At 32.6% G+C, this 24,974-nt stretch overlaps 2 protein-coding genes across 15 annotated transcripts in view; both read left to right on the forward strand.

Annotated features, from left to right (window-relative positions):
• On the forward strand, positions 1-21,504 carry LOC147285234 (MADS-box protein SVP-like). 11 transcript variants are annotated; one of them, XM_086245353.1, is made up of 10 exons: positions 1-140; positions 403-572; positions 9,914-9,992; positions 10,540-10,601; positions 10,724-10,823; positions 11,111-11,152; positions 12,358-12,399; positions 12,486-12,646; positions 20,354-20,395; positions 20,649-20,787. In XM_086245353.1, exons 2-10 carry the CDS (start codon positions 403-405, stop codon positions 20,767-20,769), a joined length of 819 nt encoding a protein of 272 aa, XP_086101479.1. In that variant the 5' UTR covers positions 1-140; the 3' UTR covers positions 20,770-20,787. The 11 variants fall into 11 exon arrangements, 9 of the variants coding, with proteins under 9 accessions (XP_086101479.1, XP_086101480.1, XP_086101481.1 ...); XM_086245354.1 differs by having other exon boundaries at positions 3-138; positions 400-572; XR_015122460.1 differs by lacking the exons at positions 1-140; positions 20,649-20,787 and adding exons at positions 19,961-20,064; positions 21,413-21,504 and having other exon boundaries at positions 391-572.
• LOC147285235 (MADS-box protein SVP-like) overlaps positions 12,506-24,974 on the forward strand; it is a 19,885-nt gene continuing 7,416 nt past the window's right edge. For 2 of the 4 annotated variants that reach the window (XM_086245362.1, XM_086245363.1), the window contains exons 1-2: positions 20,892-21,180; positions 21,413-21,588. In XM_086245362.1, coding sequence (XP_086101488.1) covers positions 21,034-21,180; positions 21,413-21,588 — 323 coding nt within the window. In that variant the 5' untranslated portion in view covers positions 20,892-21,033. Of the gene's footprint in view, positions 12,647-20,377; positions 20,396-20,891; positions 21,181-21,412; positions 21,589-24,974 lie in introns of those variants that run through there. The other 2 variants (XM_086245364.1, XM_086245365.1) reach the window with 2 other exon arrangements.

The raw sequence follows: 24,974 nt of genomic DNA on the forward strand, positions 1-24,974 counted from the left end.
CTTTCCTTTCTTGAACGGACAAGCCTCCTTCTCATTTCTCTCATTTCTCCCTTTTCTCTCTTTTCTCTCTCTCCACAGATCGCTGCCGTGACTAATTCTGGTGAGACCAAACCTTCATCAGCTAATTCCTCCCAAAAAAGGTACACGAAAAAAAGAGAAAAAAAGAGAGGAAATTAAACCCACTAATTTCTGTCTTATAAACTATATATGGTTTCTGGGTTTTTCTGGGTTTTCTTTAAAATCTGGATATATGCTACTATGCTAGGGTTTCAGCTCAATAGTTTTCAAAATTAATTTGGTCCATTTATGTTTATATGTACATCGTTGTGTATCTGTGTGCATACGCTCTGTTTGAGTGAATGGATGTGAAGTGGGTTTGGTTTGATTTTCATGTTGAATAAGATGAACAAGATCAAGAAGATTGAGAACTTGCCAGCGAGGCAGGTGACTTTCTCGAAGAGGAGAAGAGGGCTTTTCAGGAAAGCCGAAGTGCTTTCAGTTCTCTGTGATTCTGAAGTTGCTGTCATCGTCTTCTCTGCTACTGGCAAGCTCTGTGACTATTCCAGCTCCAGGTACCTCTAGTGCTCCGTATACATACATCTTCTTTTGTCTTTAATTTCTTGCTCGAAAAAATAATCAATATGTATACATACTATGTATACATACTATGTACACTTACTACATAGTATGTATACATAGTATTACTCTCTGTGAGTGATGTTTTAAAAAGAGAGAGAGAGAGAGAGAGAGAGAGAGAGAGAGAGAGAGAGAGACACAGATCGAGTCATCTGGGTCAATATATAAGCTAGGAGGAGATCTTAATGGAAATTCCAAGGTTTAATTCTAGCTAGCTAAGAATTACAAGATATCTGTGTATATATATAATATATGTAAACAATAAACACAGACATGTATTGTTATTTATATGTGGTAATTTTTTTTGGGTCAAATTTATATACGGTGTTGAGGGAAGGGAAAATCTAGAAGCTGCTAGCTTTTAAGAGATTTATCTATCTCAAGATTCTCATTAAAGTTGTTGTGTCGTAGTAGTTGGCGGTACACCCGAGTAGTACATTTGTCTAATGATGTATCTTAGTGTTTCGATTAAGACAACTTCTAGCTGTTGGTGTGGTACCAGCTTCTCAACTTCTGCCTTCCCAAAAACAATTTCACTCTCCGGGTCCTACCGTATCATGGGCGGACCCAGATTCAAAATTGGGCCAGGAGAAGAAGAAGAAGAGACTTTGGGCCACGGGAAGAAGAAGAAGACTGGACTGGGATAATTAGAAACAAGTATAATAGCTAGGCTGCTGAAATGACCTGGGCTTCAGCCCACGTCAGCCCAGCTATAGGTCTGCCCCTGTACCGCGTCCATATAAGATTTTAATATCAACTCTGAATTTATACATGTAATTATTTGTATACTTTTGACTCTATGAGTGATTGGTGATTATATTATTAATTTGTTTATTACGTGTAATTTTTTTCTCCTCCTACATGTGTAACTTGTCCTGTAGAGCGACCCTGTAGTCTTATAATCAATTAGATAATGCTACTATTAATACTTGATAGTTCTGTATCTTGTTGCTTCTTGTCATAATAACTTCTTCATGGTCCAAAGTCAAACAATCCCAATAGAATATCTCACATCGAAAATATAAAGTCGATCTTACCTTACATAATTTCTCTCCCCACTTAAACTAAAATGTTTGTAAATGTGATCACAATTTGCGAAAGACTTGGAGTTCCGAGCATTATATTATATGACTTGGATTTTCTTACTAGGAATTAAAGTGATTTGATGATAAATTGGAATTCAATATAGCAAAAGCTTGAAGACTACTTTCAGCGCGGATATGCATGCATATCCTTACGAGTAGGACAATGAGTCCTCGAGCCATGAATAATATTACATTATTAGCATATTACGTGTTTTTGCCATGCATGAGTTTATTGCATATAAAAATTATTCAAACTAATTTTCATGACGTGTGCATGCATGAAAGGAAGAAGAGGGAGGGTGAGAATTAATGTTCACGATGGAATAAGAATTTACATAAGGTTATATATGGTTCCTTTTAATTTACCGTTTGAAAACAATTATAGTAATTGTTTTTTTAAGTAAATTACCGAAAATGCATGCCTAAATGAATTTCTTTGACCCCAACATGTGGCCTTTCAAGGTTCTTTGGAATGTAATCCAAATTTCATTGCATGTACCATGATAGTTTTTATCCAATGCATATATTACACGAAAATGGTTTCTTAACTTCTTTATAAGTATTATTATTTTTGGTCAAAATAATTTGTTATTTTTAAATTATAATCCACAACTTAAAATTTCTGTTTGAAAAAAAAAAAAAATTAAAACCACTTCTGGATTATAAAAGCAGTTTGAAGCACTTCTTGGAGAAGCACCTGGTAAGTGCTTACTTAGCAAGTGCTTCCAGGTTCATTTACAAGAAGTACTTGGATTTTTTTAAAAAAACATTTATGTGCTTAGATCAAAAGCATAAGAAGCACTTCTAAACAAACTCTTATAAGTGGCATTAGGGGTACAACTGAAAATGCTTTTCCTGATTATGGCTGATTAGTTTGTCATTCTTCATGCTTTTTTGAGATAAAAAGTTGTTGGTTCAACTTTTTCTATGCGAACTTGTTGGCTTTTTATTTTCTCCTTTTTTTATTCCTGAAGTTTTTCATTTCCAAATTTGTATATTTTATTACATATTTAAACTTTAGAAAATCAGGATTAAATATCAAATATTAATAATTTTTTGGTATATCATGAAGACTATATAATATTTTATTTGAACTACCAAATTTAAATGTAGTTTTTTAAATTAGATCACAAATATGTTGGTCCTTTTGATTTGAGCCTTTTTTATTTTATATTTTTTTTTTTAGCCCACATATGATGGGTGTTAGTTAAAATTTATAAGGTTTTGACAAAATTGCCTTTGAGACCTTTATATTATTTTAAAAATTTGCTAATGTAGTATGAACTTCACATTTAGTTGTGACTATACGACACTCACAACTTCAAATTTAGTTGTGATCGAACGACAGTCACATCTAAGTTTGTGAGACAATCACAGTTAAGTTATGACTTAATTGAATTTTTTTTAGAAAAATTATATTACAATATAGTATAAATAGAGGTTAAAATAATACTTTTTACTTAAAATAATACATAGTATAGTGGTGTGAGTTGTCTCTTTCAATTTACCAAGACAGTCACAGTTAAATTGTGACTGGATTGATTTTTTTTTTATACAATATAGTATAAATTAATGTAATATTTGTAAATTATAATATTTTTTACTTTATTATTTTGTTTGACTTTTCAACTAGTACCTAATCTAAAATGCTATTTAATTTTGGTATCTAAACTAAAAAGTTATTGAAATTTAGTAGTTAAAATCAATGTACCTTTCAAACTTTAAAATAATTGCAAACAAAACAAATCGTAGAATTGATTGTACCAAAATATTAGAAACTAAAAACTAAGTCTAAAGAACAATAAAACCGTATCCATAATTGAAAGGATATTACAAAATTCTCTCTCTCTCTCTCTCTCTCTCTCTCTCTCTCTCTCTCTCAACTCTCTCTCTCAACTGTGGTATGGAAACAATCTTAAAAGTTGTATGTTCATTTAGTATTGAACTAGGGAATCACTAAACAAGCCTAGAGAGGGTGAATAGGCTTAATAAAAAATTTATACAATTTTAATTTTACATAGTTCATTAATTAAGCAGCGGATTAAATTAATATAAATTAATCAACAAAGCAAAACAATCACAAACAATCACAAACAATCACAAAAACACCAAAGGTGGGTAAAAACCGCGGGACCTAGTCTAGATAAACAATTTATTATGATAACCTAAAAAGATACATTCAATGACTCAATTCAAACCCTAAATAGATTCATTCTAGAAAGTAAACTGACCTAACGTCATCTGTAGCTCTTCCATCACGAGAATTGTAGGGAGACCTTCTTGCCTACACCCTGAGGACAAGAGCTTACGAACTCGGCTTCAATCTTGATGCTCGAGTTCAATTCTTGATAGAAGAATGAATGAAGCTGATAGCTTGAATAAATTCACAATGAATAATCTATTTAAACTATCTATGTTTATGCACGACGAACTATCTTATATGATTAGTGTTTATGCAATGAGGATTTTCATACAATCATAACATAAATTACACTAGACTCAAGAATGCACAATCTCTCAAAAGTGTATATTATGCGTGAACGCCTAGACTTATAAGAAAGCTAGGTATTTATAAGAAACAAAACATTAACAGAATAGGAAATAAGTCATAAATCTTGTTGGAAAAGATTAGAATTGATATCTGACTTAAAAATCTTATGGAACAAGGAAATAAGACAAAAACCTTATAAGAGAATGAAATAAGTCATAGACTCTATATGGAAAGTTTAGATATGAATTAGGAATGAAACCCATGAAAAAATAGGATTAGAAAACCTTGGAAAATAGAAAAATTCTCGCGGGATCGATCCTACTGTGGAATTGAAAAGTCGATCCTACAGTTAAGTACCTACTGGAAGATCGATCCTCCCAGCCATAGGATTGATCCTTTGGTGTAATTTTTTCTAAATTCATGTTTTTCACGCATTGGATCGATCCTCCCAATGAAAAAATATAGGCATTCATCTTAAAACTAATTGGCAATGGAAGGAGTAGCCCAAACCTTTATAAGCCACTATGCAAGGCCTCACATTTTTAATGTGAGATCTTTATCTCAATACGCCATCGCACGTGTGGCATTACTCAAGTCTAACACGTTGACAATTCATATTAGGTGACGTGAAAGCACGTGTGGCCGTTGGGCCTAACACGTGGATAGCTTGCTCTGATACCATGAAGAGCAAATAAACGACAAGGGGAAGAAAACTGAATGGGATATAGACCACTGCTACTTGAGCCTTGGAAAAGAGTCCTCCCCGTTTTGAGATCCTTCACACGAAAAGAGTCGGGAAAAATTAGAAAATAGCAATTGTTATCTTTAGTGAACTAATGAGCAGAAAGAAGATTAGTAGAAGCATTTGGAGAATAAAGAACATAATGAAGAGTAAAAGGAGTAGAAGAATGGGTAAGAATGGAAGAACCAATTTTCGTAATGGGCAAACCTGTACCAGAAGCAATACCACCAACATTATCACCATGATAGTCACGAGGGTTAACTAAGTTACCCATATCAGAGGTAATATGAGTATGAGTAGCCCAAACCTTTATAAGCTACTATGCAAGACCTTACATTTTTAATGTGAGATCTTTCTCTGAACACTCAACTCCCAAGGGTAGGATCGGTCTTCTGCATCTAAAACACATTTTCAACAATTTTTAACACCCTTTTCAATTCCAAAAACATTTAATCACATATGAACATGATCCTAACCACCTATAATGAATGCAAGGTCTCTAAGTCACATTACCTTAGCCTAAAAGATTGAACATCGAATCATTCGTTTCAAATTCACTTTGATCTTAAGCCTTGATTAACATGCTTCACTTCAAACTTCTCTTTGACCCACAAACTCTAACTTATCTAGAAACTTACATAATGATGTGTTTTGTCTTAGAAAATTTTCAATTACAAAATCTTACTTTAACAATTTGGTACACGTATTCCTTGAACTCTATAAAATCATAAATGAAATTGGGGAAAAAAGGAGATATAATTATATCGTTCAAATTTTGAGATGTTTGCATATTTTTCGCTTCAAACAAAATTGATGACTACAAGACTCGTAGCTCATATAGGAAACTAAAAAGAGCTGTTAGTTGAAAAAGTTTTGTATGCATATTGTAGTCATTTGTATGGTATATGTGTTGGCGTCTTTGATTTTCGGACATGGATCATTTTGATTTTAGTATTACTTGACGTTCAATGTGAGTCTCGTCTCACAAATTTTTTGTTTCCCTTTCCATAGTCAAAGTTAAAGAGATCTTTGATCTAAGGTTAACATTAGAATTATCTGTTAACTTCTAATCAAAATGCAAAACATGCCTAGCACAACTAATCAGTATTGAGTCCCGCATCGGTTATATCTTGGGTCGATTTGGGTTATATTGAGCTCGGATTGGTTATATATATCTTGGATCGGTTTGGTTATATAAGAGAATCCTCTACCCCCCACGCCACACACCCAAGGTCCCGAGAAGGTAGGGAGCTTCATGAATGAGTAATCATTTGGGAATTTCCTCTAGGTGTCCTTAGGTCGTAAAATATATTAGAGTCATTATAATCCCACCATGCAAGCTCGAGGCACTGTGGTAAAAGTTTGGATCCTGACAAGGTTGCTAAAGATCAATTGCAGGCCTTCAGAAGACGTAAGAGAATTTAAGGGGAGATTATAATACCCTATATATGTTTGCGTGACCTGTGCCAATGTGTGTTGGATCTCACATCAATTATGTATTAGGTCAGTCTAGGCTATATAACGGTTGCAGGGAGCTTTATTACTGACTAGTCTTTTTCACATATCACGTTGAGGTGGTGATCGTGTCCCCGAGTCGTGAGATAACATCTTTGTATTTGCTAAGAGAGACACTAAGCTCACCAAGAAGAGATCAATACCAAGGAAATCTTAGCAACAATGGTAGCAAATGCACGATACTCGACTTCGATAAAAGATCATTTTCTTAGTGGAGCACTAGGAGATTGCAAGATAAACAAAATAGGCACGATCATCACAGTTCTCAACCCAGTAAGTAGGCATGCAATTGGGGAGTGCTTTGTTGTTTTGAGATGTCCAAGAAAACGCTTGGTTGTTTGTCTATTGTGTCTGAGAGGGTGATGGGTAATATTGAAAACCCAAATCCTTACTAGAGGACCAATGAGAGAGAGTCCTTACTAGAGAACCGATGTGAGAGAGCCCAAATAAGTTCATAAATATAATATGCCACAATAAGATCATATATCGACGAGAAAATAAGCCACAATATTACAATATGGTGAATGGTAAGTGAGGCATCCAGAGCTTAAGTTTATAAAACAGTAATTTTTTGTCTTTGAGAGTAATTTATTAAAAAGATTATGGTAATGTTGGACGGAATGGAGTGACACTTTGGAAAGATGTGTTATGATACGCAAAAAGGAAGGTGGACTAATCAAGTGTGGAATGTCATAGGATGTGATGAGTGGACTGGTAAGGAGTAAAGACATTTGTAGGCATTTTGAGGGTTTGGAATAAATAGCGACTCACCGGTGAGAGTGATGTTCTAGTTTATGCTTGCTACAACTGTAAGGTCGTATAGCACAAACAACTAACGACAATAAGCTTGTGGTAGTTGGGTACTTGGGTCATTTGAGGAAAATGGGATTCAAATGGGAGCTTGTGTTGAAGTTTTAGGGTGATTGAGCACAAAAAGATAGTGGTATTGAAACTTGGTGAAGTAGAGTTTATTTTGTCTGTTCAGTTTGTATGATTTACTCAGGCATTCTTTGGAGTGCAAATAAAATATCCTGTGTAATAAAACTCAAATTTTATTGTTAACCGCTCTAATTGAGAAGAAGTATATTTTTAATTGATGAAAGAAGTTTTAATATAATGAATAATTTAGCATTATATGATTATGAAGACCTGAAAAAACAAACCCAACTCAAGGATGAAGCCCGATGCTTGCTCATGACCTAGCCTCAGGTCCACCAATTCACATGCAAGGCCAACATCTTGGTTCTTGGTCTCTTAAGCCCACATTGTCAAATTGCTCATAATTAGCCTTGCAAGCCGACGTAAAATGAGATTAAAGATGACAGGATAGGTGACGAAGGAAGGAGTGCACCCTAATTATCTATTAGTTTTTGATAGGTGAACCCCGCATAGCTGATTTGATGGTCTCAAGACACTCACTCTAGTTTGCCACTTTGCATTGTACTCTAAATATCTTAGCCTATGATCTGATAATGCATTTTCAAAGTGGTTGTTTACAATCACAATTAAATTGAAGCTTTTATGACCTTAATTACTTAATTATAGTAGCAAATACATGAGCGTCTCTGTTTTTTTTTTTTTCCCCCTTTTTGTCTCTTTGGAAATATTTTCTGGGTCTGCAATTAAAATTGGAAATCAAATTACAAAAGAATCCTTTTAGCATGAAAAGCTGCAGAGTATCAATATTGGTTTCTGTAGTTCATCCTAACTGGTCTCTGCTTGAAATAGTCCTAAAAGAACCCTCACACACATCCACAGATTCCACACCCATATAACAAGAAAATGAACCCCATTAAATTCACTATCAGTTTCTATTGCCCCACTTAGTTTTTTTTTTTATAGGTAAGGCCAAAGAACAAAACTTACCTATAACAAAGATATAACAAAGATATAACAAAGATAGAGGCTGACTTGGCATTCCAAGAGATAGATTATGTCTTGATATTTGTTATGTGATAGAAATATAAAAGCATATGTGTCATCATGTTATTGGATTGAGATAATAAATTAACCATATCTCTTTTGTAGGAAAGTTTCTCTCAAGCCCCAATAATTGATTTGATGGTTTCACACTCACTTTAGTTTGCCTTATATTCTAAATATCTTTATTATAGCCTTTGGTCTCATCATAATATTCTAGAATAAAATAGCTATCAAGGAATCTTACTAAATTAACATTTTGATGTACTCAACCAAGCAATCGTCAAATTACCCTGCAAATAGATTAAGTGCTTAACATTTCTCAAGCTTGGCCCGTTTAGTCATTTTATGCATATGGTTTTTCCATCAAAAAACATGTATATGAGCTCAAACATCTTGTACAGGACCAATCTTAAAGTTGATGATGTCAAAAACCCGAAAATTCCAAAACTGAGACTTAGTTGCTTTTGTCTGCAACAGGACCAACCTTTAAAATCATGGTTGTGAATTGTAATGGTGTTCTTGATCGTGAACTCTTTCTGATTCTTGCTAGGAACAGTACTGGTTAATTTGGTCTAAACATGTCATATATAGTTCCTCTATTCTTTACTGTTCATGTTTCTTCTGTAATACATTCTACAGGTTAGTTTAATTAATTGTTGAGTGGTTGGTTAATTACTGGAGCATCTTTGCTTTCTTAGATGATTAGTTATTTTATGAGGCAACGCTTTTTAGGTCATTGGAAATTTAGTTCTGGGTCTGCATTATAATTGGTAATCAATTGCATTCTGGGTCTGCAATATAGGTAATCAAATTCCAAAAGAACCCTTTTAGTATGAAAAATTGAGGATTATCATATATTGGTTTCTCTAGTTGAACCTTGGACTTGTGAGAATGTGGAGTGTTGTCCCACATTGGAATATTATAACAGGGTCTTGAGCTACTCCTCCTATTGCCAATTGGTTTTGGAATGAACGTCTAGATTTTTTCATGGTATGGTTTTAGGATGGATGTCTAGATTTCTTCAGGACCAACATAGAAATCGGTTTATGCTTGAAATAGTCCTAAACAAATTGGAAATCGAATTCTGGGTCTGCAGTGTAATTGAAAATCAAATTATGGGTCTGCACTGTAATTGGAAATCAAATTCTGGGTCTGTAATATAATTGGAAATCAACTTCCAAAACAACCCTTTTTAGTATGAAAAACTGAGGATTATTAATATTGGCTTCTCTAGTACTAGTTCAACCTTGGACCAACATACCCACAACATCCTTTTTCCCTAGAACCCAATCAATTTCACTATAATCTAGTGTTGTATCTATTTGCAAACCACCATGTGGACCAAATTCAATTTTCAGCAGAGTGGGTATGCTTGGTCACATACATTAATTGATCTTATATATCTGATAATTGAGGCTAATGTTCACTTCACCTACTTCTTTCCATGAGTACATTCTCTTCTATAACATTGGGCCCTGAAAATTAACACTCTTAAGTATTTCATCCTTTTGTGTTTTGAAGCACCAAGGATGTGATTGCAAGGTACAAATCGCACTCTATTAATGCTGAAAAATTGGACCAACCATCCCTTGAGCAGCAGGTACTTCAATTCATTTGAATAGTTTCCCCTGTTTTTAGAAGAAAATAAATCCAGTAAAGTTTTTAGTCAATGTAAGACAATCTACGTAGACTTACAGTTTCAAAACGTATTTTGAAAAATCTGATCGAGTGTTTTGACTTACGTGTTAGAATTACATATATGCATGCAGACCAAACTATTCTTGAATAGAGAAGCTTTGCTTAGCTTAATACTTAATTTTCAACACTCTAGCTGAGGCATTACATGTTTCCGACAGAGATGTATATTTATCATCTCTAAGTCTCTAACATGGATTCGATAGGGAACATGTTATCTAGACAATTATCGTAACATCGACTCGATCTGGTACATGTTATCTAGACCAATTAATCGAAGGGATTAATAAGTGGACTAGTACTTCATTCAAGTTCATAATCTGGTATTACCTTAGTTGGTTAGGCTTGAGGTAAATCCTAAATACTTAGGTCCATTATTTTTCAATTGTTTATAAGCTTTTCCATTGGTCATAATTATTCAAAGTAAATTACGATCTTATTTCACATTTTAGCTAGAGAAGAAAAAGAACATCAAGTTGAGTAAGGAAGTTGCGGACAAGAGCCACCAACTAAGGTAATTAATTAATTAATTGTAATCAATTAATATGGTTTTGTATTAAGGTATTATTTTTTAGGAACGCTAGCTATTATTTTAATGTGTCTACTGATATTAGAGTGCGTGCCTTCTTGCAACAGGCAACTGATGGGAGATGATCTTCAGGGGTTGGATATTGATGAATTGCAGAAGCTGGAAAAGATGATTGAAGCAGGACTTAGCCGGGTGATTGAAACTAAGGTTTGTGCTAATAATTCGGTTTCTGAAAGCTTAGGTGTGTTTCAAGTTGAGTACTGTTACACACATCAAATTTATTTGTTAAATTTTGTTCACCAGATAATGTGGCAAGTTTTTCATTTGTTCAAATTTGAGTCCACTCTGAACTTTAATTATAGCAAGTGATAAATTAACGTGTGTATTAACACATTATTTGTTATGCAACTTGGTAACTATGATATTATTCTTTGTAATATATATACATATGTCTATAGGGATACATCTAAATGAAAATTTTCCGTTACTTTCAGGAAGAAAGAATTATGAGTGACATTATGGAACTTGAAAGAAAGGTTAGCAAGTTACATACAACAACAGTATCACTAGATGTACCATATTCACTTAGAAAAGTTTTTAAAGCGGATGACACTAGATTTTGCAGATTTGCTTATCAAATTGAAGCCCGTTTATTTTGGCTTGAAGGGGTTTCGATTATGAAATTGAAATTCATTTGGCTGGTTTGAAGGGATCTCTACTTGGATCTCATTCGTTGATTTAACTAAAATAGCCAATCCAAAAGGGCTCCGTTTCACAATTTAAACCATTTATAGCCAAAACTGAGAGTTTGGGTCTACAAATTTGAAAATGTGCAACATTCGTTTTAAAAGCTAGCTCTTTTGTTTAGTTATTTCATATTACATTGATCACATTTATTGTTGGGAACATCTTACTCAAATTTTTTTTTTTTTTCAAAAATTGAGATTTTTTTTTAAATGTGAGTTTTCAAAATTAATTTTAAAAATTTGAAAACTTATTTGGTAACAATTTTTAAATTGTAAAAATAATGACAGCTAAGGAAGAAATAAGTATAAAAAAAATTAAGAAAAATAATGTTTTATCATTTTTTAAAAAAAGTTTTTGAAAATTTTTTTTCTAAAAATTATTTTTAAAAATGGTCTATCAAACATGTTTTCTTGATTAAAATATATTTAGTTTTAAAAAAAAAAAAAATTGAATAGGCCCTAAAATTTTGAGATTGGATTTAGAGTTCGACTTTTTTTCTTCTATTTGGCTTCTCTCACTAACTAAGGGGGGTGTCCCCAACTCAGATTTTAAAGGAGTTTAATGGATTTTAAAATCCATAGAATCTATCAAAATCCAAAGGAATTGGGTGGAATTCTTATGGAATTTGTTATGTGTAAAAAATGCATTCAAATCCAACCAAATCCATCCAAATCCATTAAAATCCTTCACTTAATGAAATCCATGACTTTTTGAGGACACCTGGATTTCATTGGAATCCATTAAAATCTGAATTGGGGACACCTAAACTTCATTGGAATCCATTAAAATCTAAATTGGGGACACCTAAATTTCATTAGACTTTTAAAATCCACCCCAATCTAAGTTGGGGACACCTGGATTTCATTGGAATCCATTAAAATCTGAATTGGGGACACCTAAACTTCATTGGAATCCATTAAAATCTAAATTGGGGACACCTAAATTTCATTAGACTTTTAAAATCCAATGAAATCTAAGTTGGGGAAAACTGCAGGGAGCTGAGTTGGTAAAAGCGAAAAACCAATTGAGGCAGAGGGTAAGAAACCACTATAATTTACAGATGTGACATTTCGAAAGGCTCTTAATTAAAGTTTGGTGACATTTATGCACTATAATTTACAGATGGTGATGTTATCCAATAAAAACAGAATTGTCCTTTTGGAGTCGGATAATTTGATTGCAGAAGATGGAATGTCATCGAATTCTGCCACAAATGTCACCAACGGCAGTAGTTGTCCTTCTCTAGAAGATGACTGCTCTGACACATTATCTCTCAAACTGGGGTGAGCTTTGCTTTTCAGGAGACGTGTGTTATTTCCTTTTCTCAAAATGCTATGTGTATCAGGTTTTTGGTACTGTTCCATCTCTAATAAAGTGTGACTCACTTTTATAGGTAGGCCTATCTTTATTAGAAATGTAGTACAAAGAATATGGTACATCTAGCATTCCCATTTTAATATTAATTAAATCAAGTATCCATACTTGCACCAACTAGCTATTGGTCTATTTTATTTTCCACATTTCTAATAAAGGTGTGACTTACTTTTATAGGTAAACTTTGCCTTTATTAGTGAGGTGGTACAAAAAATGTGATACACCCAACATTTCTATATTAAAATTAATTAAATCAAGTATCAATACTTGGACCAACTAGCTATTGGTCAGTTCTATTTTTCTCTATTTGATTGGAAAAGGTCATAAATTTGATTCTTCCTCAATAGATTAAAAAAGTACTAAGTACTCGAGCAACACATAAACCATTGTTTCACTTTTACCTCTATCCCTTAAATTGATGTGCATGTGTTGTTCCTGGAAAAAAAATATATATGTGCGTGGGTTGGAGGTTGGAAGTTGAAGTATATATAGACAAAATGGGATATGTGGAATGAATAGTTTGGTTGACAAAGGAGAGAGAGTGAAGGTATAACTATCTAGAAATTAGTTAATAATTATTATATTATCTTTAACTAATATGTTTATTATGTAAATTGTGAACAAGGAATGAGTGTATTTTAGAGTTTAAGGTTAAGCATTTTAGTTGGCCAAAAAAAAAAGGTTAAGCATTTTAGATTGAGTGCTTATATTTTCACTCTCTTATTCTTTTTGATCACCCATTTTATTTTTACATCCACCATTAAATTTGAAAAAAAATATAAATTTAGAAATAATATATCTTCCTACTTCCCATTATTCCTATAATATCCTTTGATAGTCCAACTCAAACACTCATCTACTACACACTCTTTCCACCCCCTTAATTATCATCCCACATACCCATATATTTTCATAAACTCTAATTCTACTGTCACCAAAACTAAAAATCGATGATATATTTGGTTGATGCCCATACATCTTTTAAAATGTATGATTATTCTATACCCTAAACTCTTTTTATGTATTTATTTATTGTTTTGGAAAAAAAATTCATTATATTTTAATGTATCTTTTGATTTCGAAATTGAATATTAATCTTAGAGATTTAATTTGAAATTTAGGAATAAATTATAGGATGGGTATAAGATTTTCTCTCTTCTATTTGCAAAAATATGGGTGAGTGGAATGATGGTTAAGGGGCGTGGGAAGAGTATTTAGTTGGTGGGTGTATTGAGTTGGTATATCAAAGGATATTATAGAAATAATAGGAGGTAAAATAGTGTTTTTATATTTTTAAAAAATTTAATGGTGGACATAAAAATAAGGTGGGTAGAGAAATAAGACGGCGGGTGTAAATATAAGCACTCTTTAATTTTTGTGTATAGAATTTTGGAAGATACTTAAATAGATGTGGAAAGTAATATAATTTTAATCTCAAGCATAATAACAATAAATAAATATGTCCGTTAATTTTAGGTATCAAATTTTAATGTTATTTCATTTTAACTACTAAAATATTTATGTTATTTCACTTTAAATACTAAATTTTAGTTTAGGTACCAGCTTTAAAAAACATAGCAACTTTTTATTTATTTATTTTTTCAGTGTGTGCAAGACTTAAACTTTAATATTTAGTCTCTAGGTTATAGGACTTCATTTCTCGAGCCTAAATCAAAAGCACTAAACTCTCGTAAACTTTGAATTTTTATGAATTTCAAACCGTCACAATTGTGACTGTTCGACTGACGAATAGTCACAACTGTATAGTAAACTGATTTATGACCTAGGCTAGTACCTAAACTAAAAAAAAATTAATGTCTTGTTCTAAGTTAGTACCTAAACTAATAAATAATTAGTGTCTTGCTGCTTTGCTAAAAAACTAATAATATTTGGTATTTAATTCTAATTTTTTTATAAATAAATAAAGTAATATATGAGATTCAATCTTTGATCGTTTATGAATACACAATACTTTAGAGGGCAAAGTACATTTTTGTCCTTATATTTTGACATGAAATATTTAGCCTTTGTTGGCTTAAATTTTTCGAATTTGATCATTGTGTTTTATGTTGTTTGCAATTTTAGGACATTTTGCATTTAACGTCATATTTTTTTCTCAAATTAAAACTAATAACTTGTTTAACCTCGCGAGTGTACTCAAGAATGACAAAAAATTATGTATGTATCATTGAATTTGATTTTCAAACAAGAATTCAAAGAAATTCCAAATTCAAAGTGCAAACCTTAAAAATTTTGTAAGCCTCAATTTATCTAGAAAATAAAAATTGAAATTAGTTTTAAAAAGTCCATAAGATGATATTTTAATACCCTGACAAAATATTTCGAAAGAATAAATGGATAATTAATCCCCAAATTGAAACAAAGGAACTAAATTCGCCAAATTTAAATCACGAGGATTGAATATGATTCCGGATGAAAACAAAGTTAAAATTTTATGTACTAACTATGACTTGACTCCTGATTGGCATGTCTTAATTGTAATTAGTTTCATATTGGGCTTGTATCCCCTAGATTGTCTAGGGTTGTATCACTATATATATGCCTCATAAAGTTGGAGAATAATACAGAAAACTATTTCACTATCTTTTATTTGTCAAAATCTTACACAAAATGATCAAAATATCTTTATTCAAGCATTATGGAGCCGCCATGTAATAAAATTACTCAACGAAATAAAAGATTTGGTCTTAATTGTAAATTAAAGTAAATTACATAAATTTTATCAAAAAAATTTTAGTAAGGGATTAAGTGAAAATTATTCAAACTACAAAATTAAAATATAATATAATTTGGCTTTTGAATATGGTACTTATAAAATTCTTATATTCTTTCTTCTCGTTATTTAGTGAGAATCCTTATTAATATACGTCTTCTCTAACTTTCAGGCTTTCTTACTCTGGCTAGGATATGGAAAAAGATGGGAATATATGTATAATATCATAATTAAAAAGTAAGGTCGGGGTATTTTAAGAGATACCAGTAAAAAATGTTTAAATTCAGTATAAAATTAGCTTGGAAAAAACTCGGGATAAAATTGGAAGATATGGCTAGTACGGTAACTTGCTTTAAATATGTTTTTATATGTTGCAGACGGTATTATGTAAAACAATTAGATAATTATACTTATTATAACAAATTATTATATTTAAGACTGTGTCGTTTATGTAATTGATTAATGTGCTTGAAAAGATAGTTGAAAATTCCATTAAAAGGACTATGGTGGGTAAATCGAAAAGCTAATAGAGCTGTAGATGCAGTCTTTAAGCTAGCTCGCATGAAGATGTGTCCTTAGGATTGGGTAACATTACCCTCATCTTCACTATTGGGTATTTTGGTTGCTGATAGGATTACCAATAGACTAGGGTTTGGCATTTCGGGGGTCCGATTTCGGAAAGCTTGCTGTTTTGTTTGTTTTGGACTCTCTTATGTTTTTGGTTTTATTGTTTGTTGTCAATGAAGAATAGTTTTATTGTTCTAGACTACTAGGATAATTGGGAACCTCAGTTTCGTTTTTTGAATGCTTGGGTGCACGTGCATGTACCTCTGGTTGTCTCTTTGTCCGTACCAATCGAAATTGATATGTTTGTTATTGAAAAAAAGGGTAAAATACCTTTTTGGTCCTTGGCTTTTGCTCGAAATCACATATGGTACTCATGGTTGCAATTTGGTCCTTGTGTTTTATTTTGTTTGCAATCTTATAACAACTTTACAAAAATTCAAATTTTCAATATGGGGACAAGTTATTCATTTGTTTTGAGAAAAAATTTATTGAGGGATTGAAACACCATCTGGTAAACTTTTTAAAACTAATTTTCATTCTCATATTTCTTTGCAAAAGAGATTGAGGCTTTCAAAATTTAGGGTTTAAGTTTGAGATTTCTTTAAATTCTTGTTTGAAATTGAAATTCAAGGTTACATGCATGATTTTCAGTCAATTTAGAGTAAAATTGAGTTATTAGTTTCGATTTGAAAAAATTGTAACTATGAAGACTAAATGTGATTTCAGACTAAAAGTGTAGTTTACTCTTAAATAACATTATTTCTCACACTACTAAACCCCGCTTCACATTTTCTTTATTGCAAGTATATATTATACATCATCTCTTTTATGTGTATTCAAACTATAACAGTTTTGATGAAATCACTTTTGATAGTTATACGATTCCAGATGATGATCTAGAATTGGGTTAATCGCGTTTATTAGAAGTGGACAATAGAGTGGTTGTACACTTGTACTAGCCAAGACTCATCTACGTATTATTGTAACACCTGTTGGTGTACCTTATAGTTGGGCCGTATCTAGTACTTCTCAACTTTGTCTATCTATACTTAGAAGTATGGTGAGTGTCTAAAGACCGCGTCCTCTCTCTAAATCAGGTTATAGAAGAAGTGCAAAGGAAGTAACGTTTGTAACGCCGAGTTTAAAAGTGCCTAATCGATGCCGGATATGCAACCATGAAAATTCGTCATTTTTCCCTTGTGGGTTCACCTTTTGACTACTTATCAACTCACCAATCTTAAATTTTGAGTCAATACTCAATAGTAATGAAAATTCCGATTTAGAGATTTCTTAAAATGCCCTTAACGCATATTATTTGATGTTTTACCCATTGTTTGTTGTATTTTTTCTTTTCCTTACATAGTGGGTTGTGATTGTTGTGAATGCTTTTAGTTCAATGTTTGCGTATCTTTTTTAATTTAAAAAATAAAAGCATATTAAGAGGCTATCAATAGGATTTAGGTTTACATATATAGAGTCCTTCTCTAGTGCAGGACACCGAAATTTTTATTTTCATCTCAGATGTTGAGCGCTTGGTAGCAATTACTGAGTGCTCAACAGTAATTTTGTTTTTTTTGTTTTTTCGTGCAATCGAAACTGATTTATCGGCTTTTATGTTGAGTTTTAATTTTAAAATTTTGAGTTTGGGCCTAAAATTTTAAAGTTAAAATATAACATAAAAGTCTCAATGAATCATTTTACACCCTATGAGGTTAAGTTTGTTGGAAAATTAGGTATAAAATGACGGAGGAAATGGCACTGATTACTGCAAGAAGTGATCGGACGTTAAAAATCAGCTACATAGCTGAACGCTCGGCAATATAAAAGTTCGCAAAAACTAAAAATTTAGAGAATTATTATATTTCAAGCTTATTTAACAAGAATATGAATGCAATAAAAATCACTGTAAGTTTCTATAGCCCCACTTATTTTTGAACAATATTTTTCTCAATTCCTGGTTAGAGGAGCTCCTGAAATCCCTACTTAAGACTAAAAAAGACATTGAGGGGGTTGGAGGTACAAGGATTGAGGGAAAATATTGTTCCTTATTTTTTTGTTGACGGGTGAGGCCCACTACTTGATTTGATGGTTATAGTGTTATACACTCTCACTGTAGTTTGCCTCGTATTCTATTTCTATCTTATAGTCTATGGTCGCATCATTGTTCTAGAATAGAGTAGGCATCAAGCAATCTGACTAAAGATTTTGATTTGCGCAACCAAGCAATCGCCAAATTAACTTGAAAATAGCTCAACGTTTCTCAATTAAACTTGGCTCATTTAGCCATTTAATGCATGTGGGATTTCTCCGTCCAAAAACTGTAGCATATACTTACGGGTTGAAAAGTCATGCTTGAGCTTAGACTTTATGCTTGTACAGGACCAATGTTGAAGTCATGTAAGTCACTTTAACTTCATGCTCGTCAAAAGTCATGTTGCTTCTGTGTGCAACAACCTTTAAAACCATGGCTCTGATGGCGTTTCTAATAAGGAACAGAACTGAACAGGATCACCCTTTAATATTTTGTTCTGAACAATACTTGTCTTAATCCCTAATAGGAGCTCCTTCAATCTCTTTTCACAAAAGCACGTCTTTTTGGCATTTTTATTTTAAATAAATAAAAAATGAATTTATAAATTAATTAAATGAAAAAACAAAAATAACATGCATATACGTGAGAGGAGGTTGGAAGAGTTCATCCAATTAGAAACTGAGGCAAGTGTTGTCCTTTAGTTCCTCTGTTCTTTACTGTTCATGTTTCTTTTGTAATAACTTCTACAAGTTAGTTTAATTAATTGTTGAGTGGTTGGTTAATTACTGGACCATCTTTGCTTTCTTTAGATTATTGGTAATTTTTTAGGGGGAGCCCTTTGTAGGTCATTTGAAATTAAGTTCTGGGTCTGCACTATAATTGGAAATCAATTTCCAAAAGAACCCTTTTAGAATGAAAAGCTGAGGATTAGCATATATTGGCTTCTCCAGTACTAGTTAAACCTTGGACCAACATACCCACAACATCCTTTTCAGTTTTCCCTAGAAACTGGTCTCTACTTGAAATAGTCAATGCAACACATTCTAGGTACAATTGCAGTTTCAAACCCATTTTGAAAGATCTGTCTATTTTAGCTTACATGTTAAACTATATATATATATATATATATATATATGCATGCAGACTAGGCCACATCGCAAAGTATATAGAGTTAGGTAACGTTTGGTTCTATATACAACGGCAAACAAACCAAACTATTCACTGATATTGAAGCTTTCCTTAGCTTAATTTATACTTAATTTTCAACAATCAAGCTGAAGTGTTACAATGATTTGTTACGTTACATGTTATCTAGACCAATTATCGAAAGGATCGGTATGTGAAGTAGTACTTCATCCAAGTTCATAATCAAAGGTCAGACTTTGGTTGATATTTTTGAGGATCATTTGTCATGCTTAGACGTCCAAGGATTAATTGCTTGAGTTCATCAAAATTTCATCAATTTTTTTTAGTCAATTCATCAATTTCTAGAGGTGGGTAACCCAAAAATATCGATTGAGCTTTTATTTTTTTTTGGGCAAGTTGATTGAGCTTTAGTTTGATTCGAACCAATCTGTACCCACCTCTAATTTTAATTAATTTCAAATTCTTGAAGTTTATTTTGCTGGTAGAGATATAGCTAGTAATAACCAAATGTTAATGAGTTAATGACTAGGGAGTATGGACGTTGTATTGTCGGAAGCTTATGCTACCTTGGTCTTTTGTTTGTTTGGATGGGTTTAAAGCTTTTTATTATACAAATTAAGATTACTTAAATAATTGACGATTTCATTTCTAATTTTAGCTGGAGAAGGATAATAACATCCAATTGAGCAAGGAACTTGCAGATAAGAGCCATTTTGTAATTCATTAATATGCTTCTTGCAATAGGCAGATGAAAGGAGATCGAAAATCTTGTAGAGCTTGAAATAGATGAGTTGCAGAAGCTGGGAAAGAGGATTTAGGCAGAACTTAGTCGGGTGATTGAAACTAAGGTTTGTGCTAATAATTCAGTTTTTGAAAGCATACGTACGTGTAATTTCAGGTTGAGTAATATATGTTATGCTCAGCAAATTTACATGTTGAATTTGTTCAACATATAATGTGCTAGTATATTTAATCAAATTTGGGTTAATTCTAGACAATTTATTTTTAACAAGTGATAAACTAACATGTGTGTATTTAACACATGCAAATTTAGCAACTATGACATTAAATATTCTTTAAAGTTTACATATGGCTACAGAGAAACATATCTAAATGAAAACTTTCCATTACTTTCAGGAAGAAAGGATTATGTGTGAAATTATGGCACCTGAAAGAAAGGTTAGCAAGTTGGATACAATATATATCGTAATAGTAGATGTACCATAGTGACGTACTTTTATTGAATTCTGTTGTCGTTTGCTTAATTTATGATCGATGTGGGGCCCCTGGATCTAGGCTTGGCCATATTTGAGTCTTTCTTTTGGGTATGACTGTATGAGTAGCTTTTCATTAAGGATTTTGTTGGGTTTTCTCCAACTTGACTAGTCGAACAACTTTTGTTTGAAGATAATACCAACCTTAATTTTTGTAGGTCCCACCCCACCAGAAACGGACAAAATAGAAGTTTGTATCTTTTATTAAAAAATCATTTCTCATATATACTGCTAAACCACCCGAACGGGCCGACTTCAAAACTAATGAAGTCGCGATAAATCGGGTGGACATGACAGGACGAAAAGACATAGCCACGTGGCAAACGGTGTGAGTGCCAGCTCAGCTGCATGGCTGTAAGGGATGCTAGAGTCCACATAAAACGGAATCAATTTACTCGCAACTTTTACATAAAGTATTGATGATATTACATTATTTACCGCCTCAAAATATCTGAAACCAACGGTGGAGATCTCATTCATCTACTCAATGCATTTGTCCGTCCGATTCGAAAAATCAGTGCGAGAAAATAAAGAAAAGCAGATATGTCATTGTTTTCCATAAAAGGTAAACAATTCTTTCTATTCTTGAACAGCCAACCGCCTCTTGTTCCTTCAAAATTCTCTCTCCAGTTCGCTGCTTTGAGTTCTGGTCAGACCAAAACTTCATCTGCTTCCTCCCAAAAAAAGAAGGTAAACAAAAATAGCAAAAAAGAAAGACATTAATTTCTGTGATCTACCTCCAAGTTCATGTGCTTTGGTTTCTGGGTTTTATTCAAATTTTGGATATGTGCTAGGGTTTCAGCTGAAATTTTTTTAAAATTTGGTCTATTTATATATATGTACATTCTTGTGTATCTGTGTGCACACATAGAGTTTGAGTGACTGAGTATGTGAAGTGGGTTTGGTTTTCATGCTGAATAAGATGAACAAGATCAAGATCCAGAAGATTGACAACTTGCCAGCGAGGCAGGTGACTTTCTCGAAGAGGAGAAGAGGGCTTTTCAAGAAAGCCGAAGAGCTTTCAGTTCTCTGTGATTCTGAAGTTGCTGTCATCATCTTCTCTGCTACTGGCAAGCTCTTTGACTACTCCAGCTCCAGGTACCTCTAGTGCTCCATAGACATGTATATTCTTTTGACTGTAATTTCTTCCTCGAAAAAATAATCAATATATACATACATACATGATACCTATGTGTGTGTGTGAGCTAGAGAGAGAGAGAGAGAGAGAGAGAGAGAGAGAGAGAGAGAGTCATTTGGGTCAATAGATAAGGAGGAGACCCTTATGGAAATTCATTATCTTTGTTAATTAATTCTAGCTAGCTATGATATTATATATACATGTATGTCTTTTACGGTGTTGAGGAAAGGGAGAATCTAGCCAGAAGCTTTTAAGAGAGGAATCTTGTTAATGATTCTTTTTTAGTCATCTGTCTCTGTTTTCAAAGCATAACATGCATGTGTCGTAGTACGTAGTAGGTGGTACAGTAGTACATGTGTCCTCAGATGAGGATGAGGAAGATATATGATTAAGCGTTTACATTAAGACAACTGCTAGGTGTCCGTACCAGCTTCATCTGCATCTCCGGTCCCACCGTCTCTTCATTCGATAGAAGATTTTAAGATAAAATCCGAATACAAACATACATACATGTAATTATTCGCAAACTATGAGTGATTGGTGATTATATTCTTAATTTGTTTATTACATGCATGAAGATTATGTCTTCCTAAATGCGTACGTAAATTGTCTTGTAGATTCTGTAACTTGTCTGGCTGATTAATTATTATCATAACAGATTCAATAGAATGATATATGTCTCTTTTTACAGCCTTCATTTATTGTCAATCGGTTTGGATTGGATGCTCTAACTTCTTCTTGGTATCAGAGCAGACAATTCACATGTTAAGTCCAACGACTACACGTCAGGCAATAAAAGTTGTCGATATATTTGGCTCGAGTCATGCCACACATAAAGGAGTGTGTTGAGAGTATCTCATGGCATATATAGGGAATGTGAAGTCTTGCTTTACTGGTAAAAAATATATATATATATATATATATATATAGACCCTGGTGTAAGATCAAAGACTATTTTTAGTCCCTTGACCATCAGTATTTATGAGTTGACTTTTTTATGATATTAATATCTTATTTGTTGGTATATATATTTGAAATTTTTAGGAGCTAATTTTGGGTTGACTTTTTCTTGATTACCTCTCATAGCTCTTTTTGAAATTCACAAAATGTATATATATATATTTTCTCCCCACAAGTTAAAAAGTTTGTAAATGTGATGACAATATGTTGAACACTTAAAAGAGTTACAAGCATTATATTATGATTTGGAATTTTCATACTAGGAATTAAAGTGATTTGATGATAAATTGGAATTCCTCATAGCGAAGATTGAAGACTTTCAGCGGGAATATGCATGCATTTGATTTGAGTGGGGCAATGAGTGATGACCATAAGTACATATAACGTATTAACGTGCTTTTGTCATGCATGGATTTCTGGCATATTAAAATTTCAAACTAAAACCTACTTTTCATGATTTCAACCATACAAAAAAAAACCTACGTACTTTTCATGACGTGCATGCATGAGAGGAATAGGATTGAGGGAGGCTGAGAATTGATGTTAACCATGGAATAAGAATTTAAATAACGTTTATAAGTTTATTGTAATTAATTGTTTGTTTAAGTAAATTACCATACCTAAGTGCATGCCTGAGTGGTCTTAATTCTTTAACACGAACATGTCGCATTACAAGATTCCCTGTCTCCCAAGCACACTGCATGTGTAGAAAAATAAACTCTCCATGCTATGATAGTTTTTATCCAGTGCATATATTGCAGAAACAAATGGTTTTGATAATTTCTTTTTAGTTACTATTTATAAATTATGATATGAAACTATAAAATTTTATTGATCGCAAAAAGGTTTTTTCTTTTTTGTCTGGGGAAGAGAAAGAAAGCAAATGGATCTGCATAGGTGACTTAAGACATAATTAGCCAAAAACAATTCAATGGATTTTAAGTAAATAGCATATACTAGTTGTACAACTAAAAATGCTTTATTTATATTTTCAATGGATTTACTGAGTAGCATAACTAGTGGTACAAGTGTACAACTAAAAGTTTTTATTTTTATTTTATTTTTATTTTTTATTTTTTATTTTATCGTGAGGACTAGTGCTTTTCATATTTTGTGAGAACTAAAAGTGCTTTTTATTTGCATGGCTGATCCGCTACAAAATGAGGCTCATCACTAAATTTTTAAAATGAGACTTTAGTTTGATATCTCAATATATAATAACTAATTAATATTTTGACTTGTCTAGAAGACATCCTTCTTGCTTTTTTTTTTTTAGGTGAGAACCTTCTTGCTGTTTGAGATACTAGATTATTAACTTTCTCTACGCAAACTTACTGATTTTTTTATTTTCTCTTTTTAATATATGAAGTTTTCAATTCCAAATTCGTATCTTTTATTAGACATTTATACATAAAAATAATTGCAAACAAAACAAAAACCTCGAAATTGATTTACCAAAATATTAGAAACTAAGTCTAAAGAACAGTAGAACCTTATCTATAATTGAAAAGGCTGGAAAAGTGTTCTTCTAGAAAACAATATCTCTTCCATTGGTAGCATGGAAAATCCTCTTAAAATTTGTATATTCATTTAACACTCTAAAATCATAAATGGAATTGGAAATAAAAAAATTAAGCAAAACTATATATAGTTTTGACCACTCAAATTTTGAGATGTGCAATTATTTAATTTTAAACAAAACAGATTACTACAAGACTTGTAATTCATAAGGAAAATTAAAAGATTTTTTAATTGAATGAATTTTGTATGTATGATATTGTAGTGAGGTGTATTTTTATGGTACATATAATGGGTGTGTGTGATTTTTTGACATGGATCATTTTCTCTTTTTAATGTTACTTGACTTTCAGTTGAGTCTTATATCACATATATATTCAAGGGCTATCAGTTTGCGTGAATTATGCATGTATTGAGTCTCATATCAGTTAACTCTGGGTTGCTATATGTTATATAAGCCATTGTAAGAAGCCAAGCTAGCCATAAATGACAAGTCATTCTGGGATATTGTGTTCTTGTCCGCGGTGGTATTAGACCCATTCTAATGCCACCTGTGGACAAAGACGTCAGAGAATGGGCTTGAAAGAGACGTCAAAGAATGGCCCTGACAAGGACGTCGAAGAATTAAGGGTGATCCTGTAAAAACAAACTCAAGTTACTTTAACATGGTGTGATGACTGTTTTGGTCTAAAAATATCTCGGCCACGTGTCAGGCCGAGAGGTCACCCCACGGCTCTCTCTCTCTCTCTCTCTCTCTCTCTCTCTTGCGGGCGTGCCGGCGGAAATGAAGGTCTAGCCGTTAAAAACTCATCCTAATCTAACTTTTCTAATCAAGACAACTGTTCGGCCGAGAAAAAGACGTTTTTCT

Source organism: Dryas octopetala, chromosome 5 (genome assembly GCF_963921425.1).
Source record: "Dryas octopetala chromosome 5, drDryOcto1.1, whole genome shotgun sequence".
Lineage (NCBI taxonomy): Eukaryota > Viridiplantae > Streptophyta > Magnoliopsida > Rosales > Rosaceae > Dryas > Dryas octopetala.

What these genes read in the sequence shown, in the direction of transcription:
- LOC147285234 (XM_086245352.1), top strand. Translation starts at nt 391, where the DNA reads ATGTTGAATAAGATGAACAAGATCAAGAAGATTGAGAACTTGCCAGCG. An exon ending in TTATGGAACTTGAAAGAAAG is followed by an intron (nt 11,153 to 12,357) that starts GTTAGCAAGTTA and finishes GGAAAACTGCAG; the next exon opens with GGAGCTGAGTTGGTAAAAGC. An exon ending in ACATTATCTCTCAAACTGGG is followed by an intron (nt 12,647 to 20,353) that starts GTGAGCTTTGCT and finishes CATTACTTTCAG; the next exon opens with GAAGAAAGGATTATGTGTGA.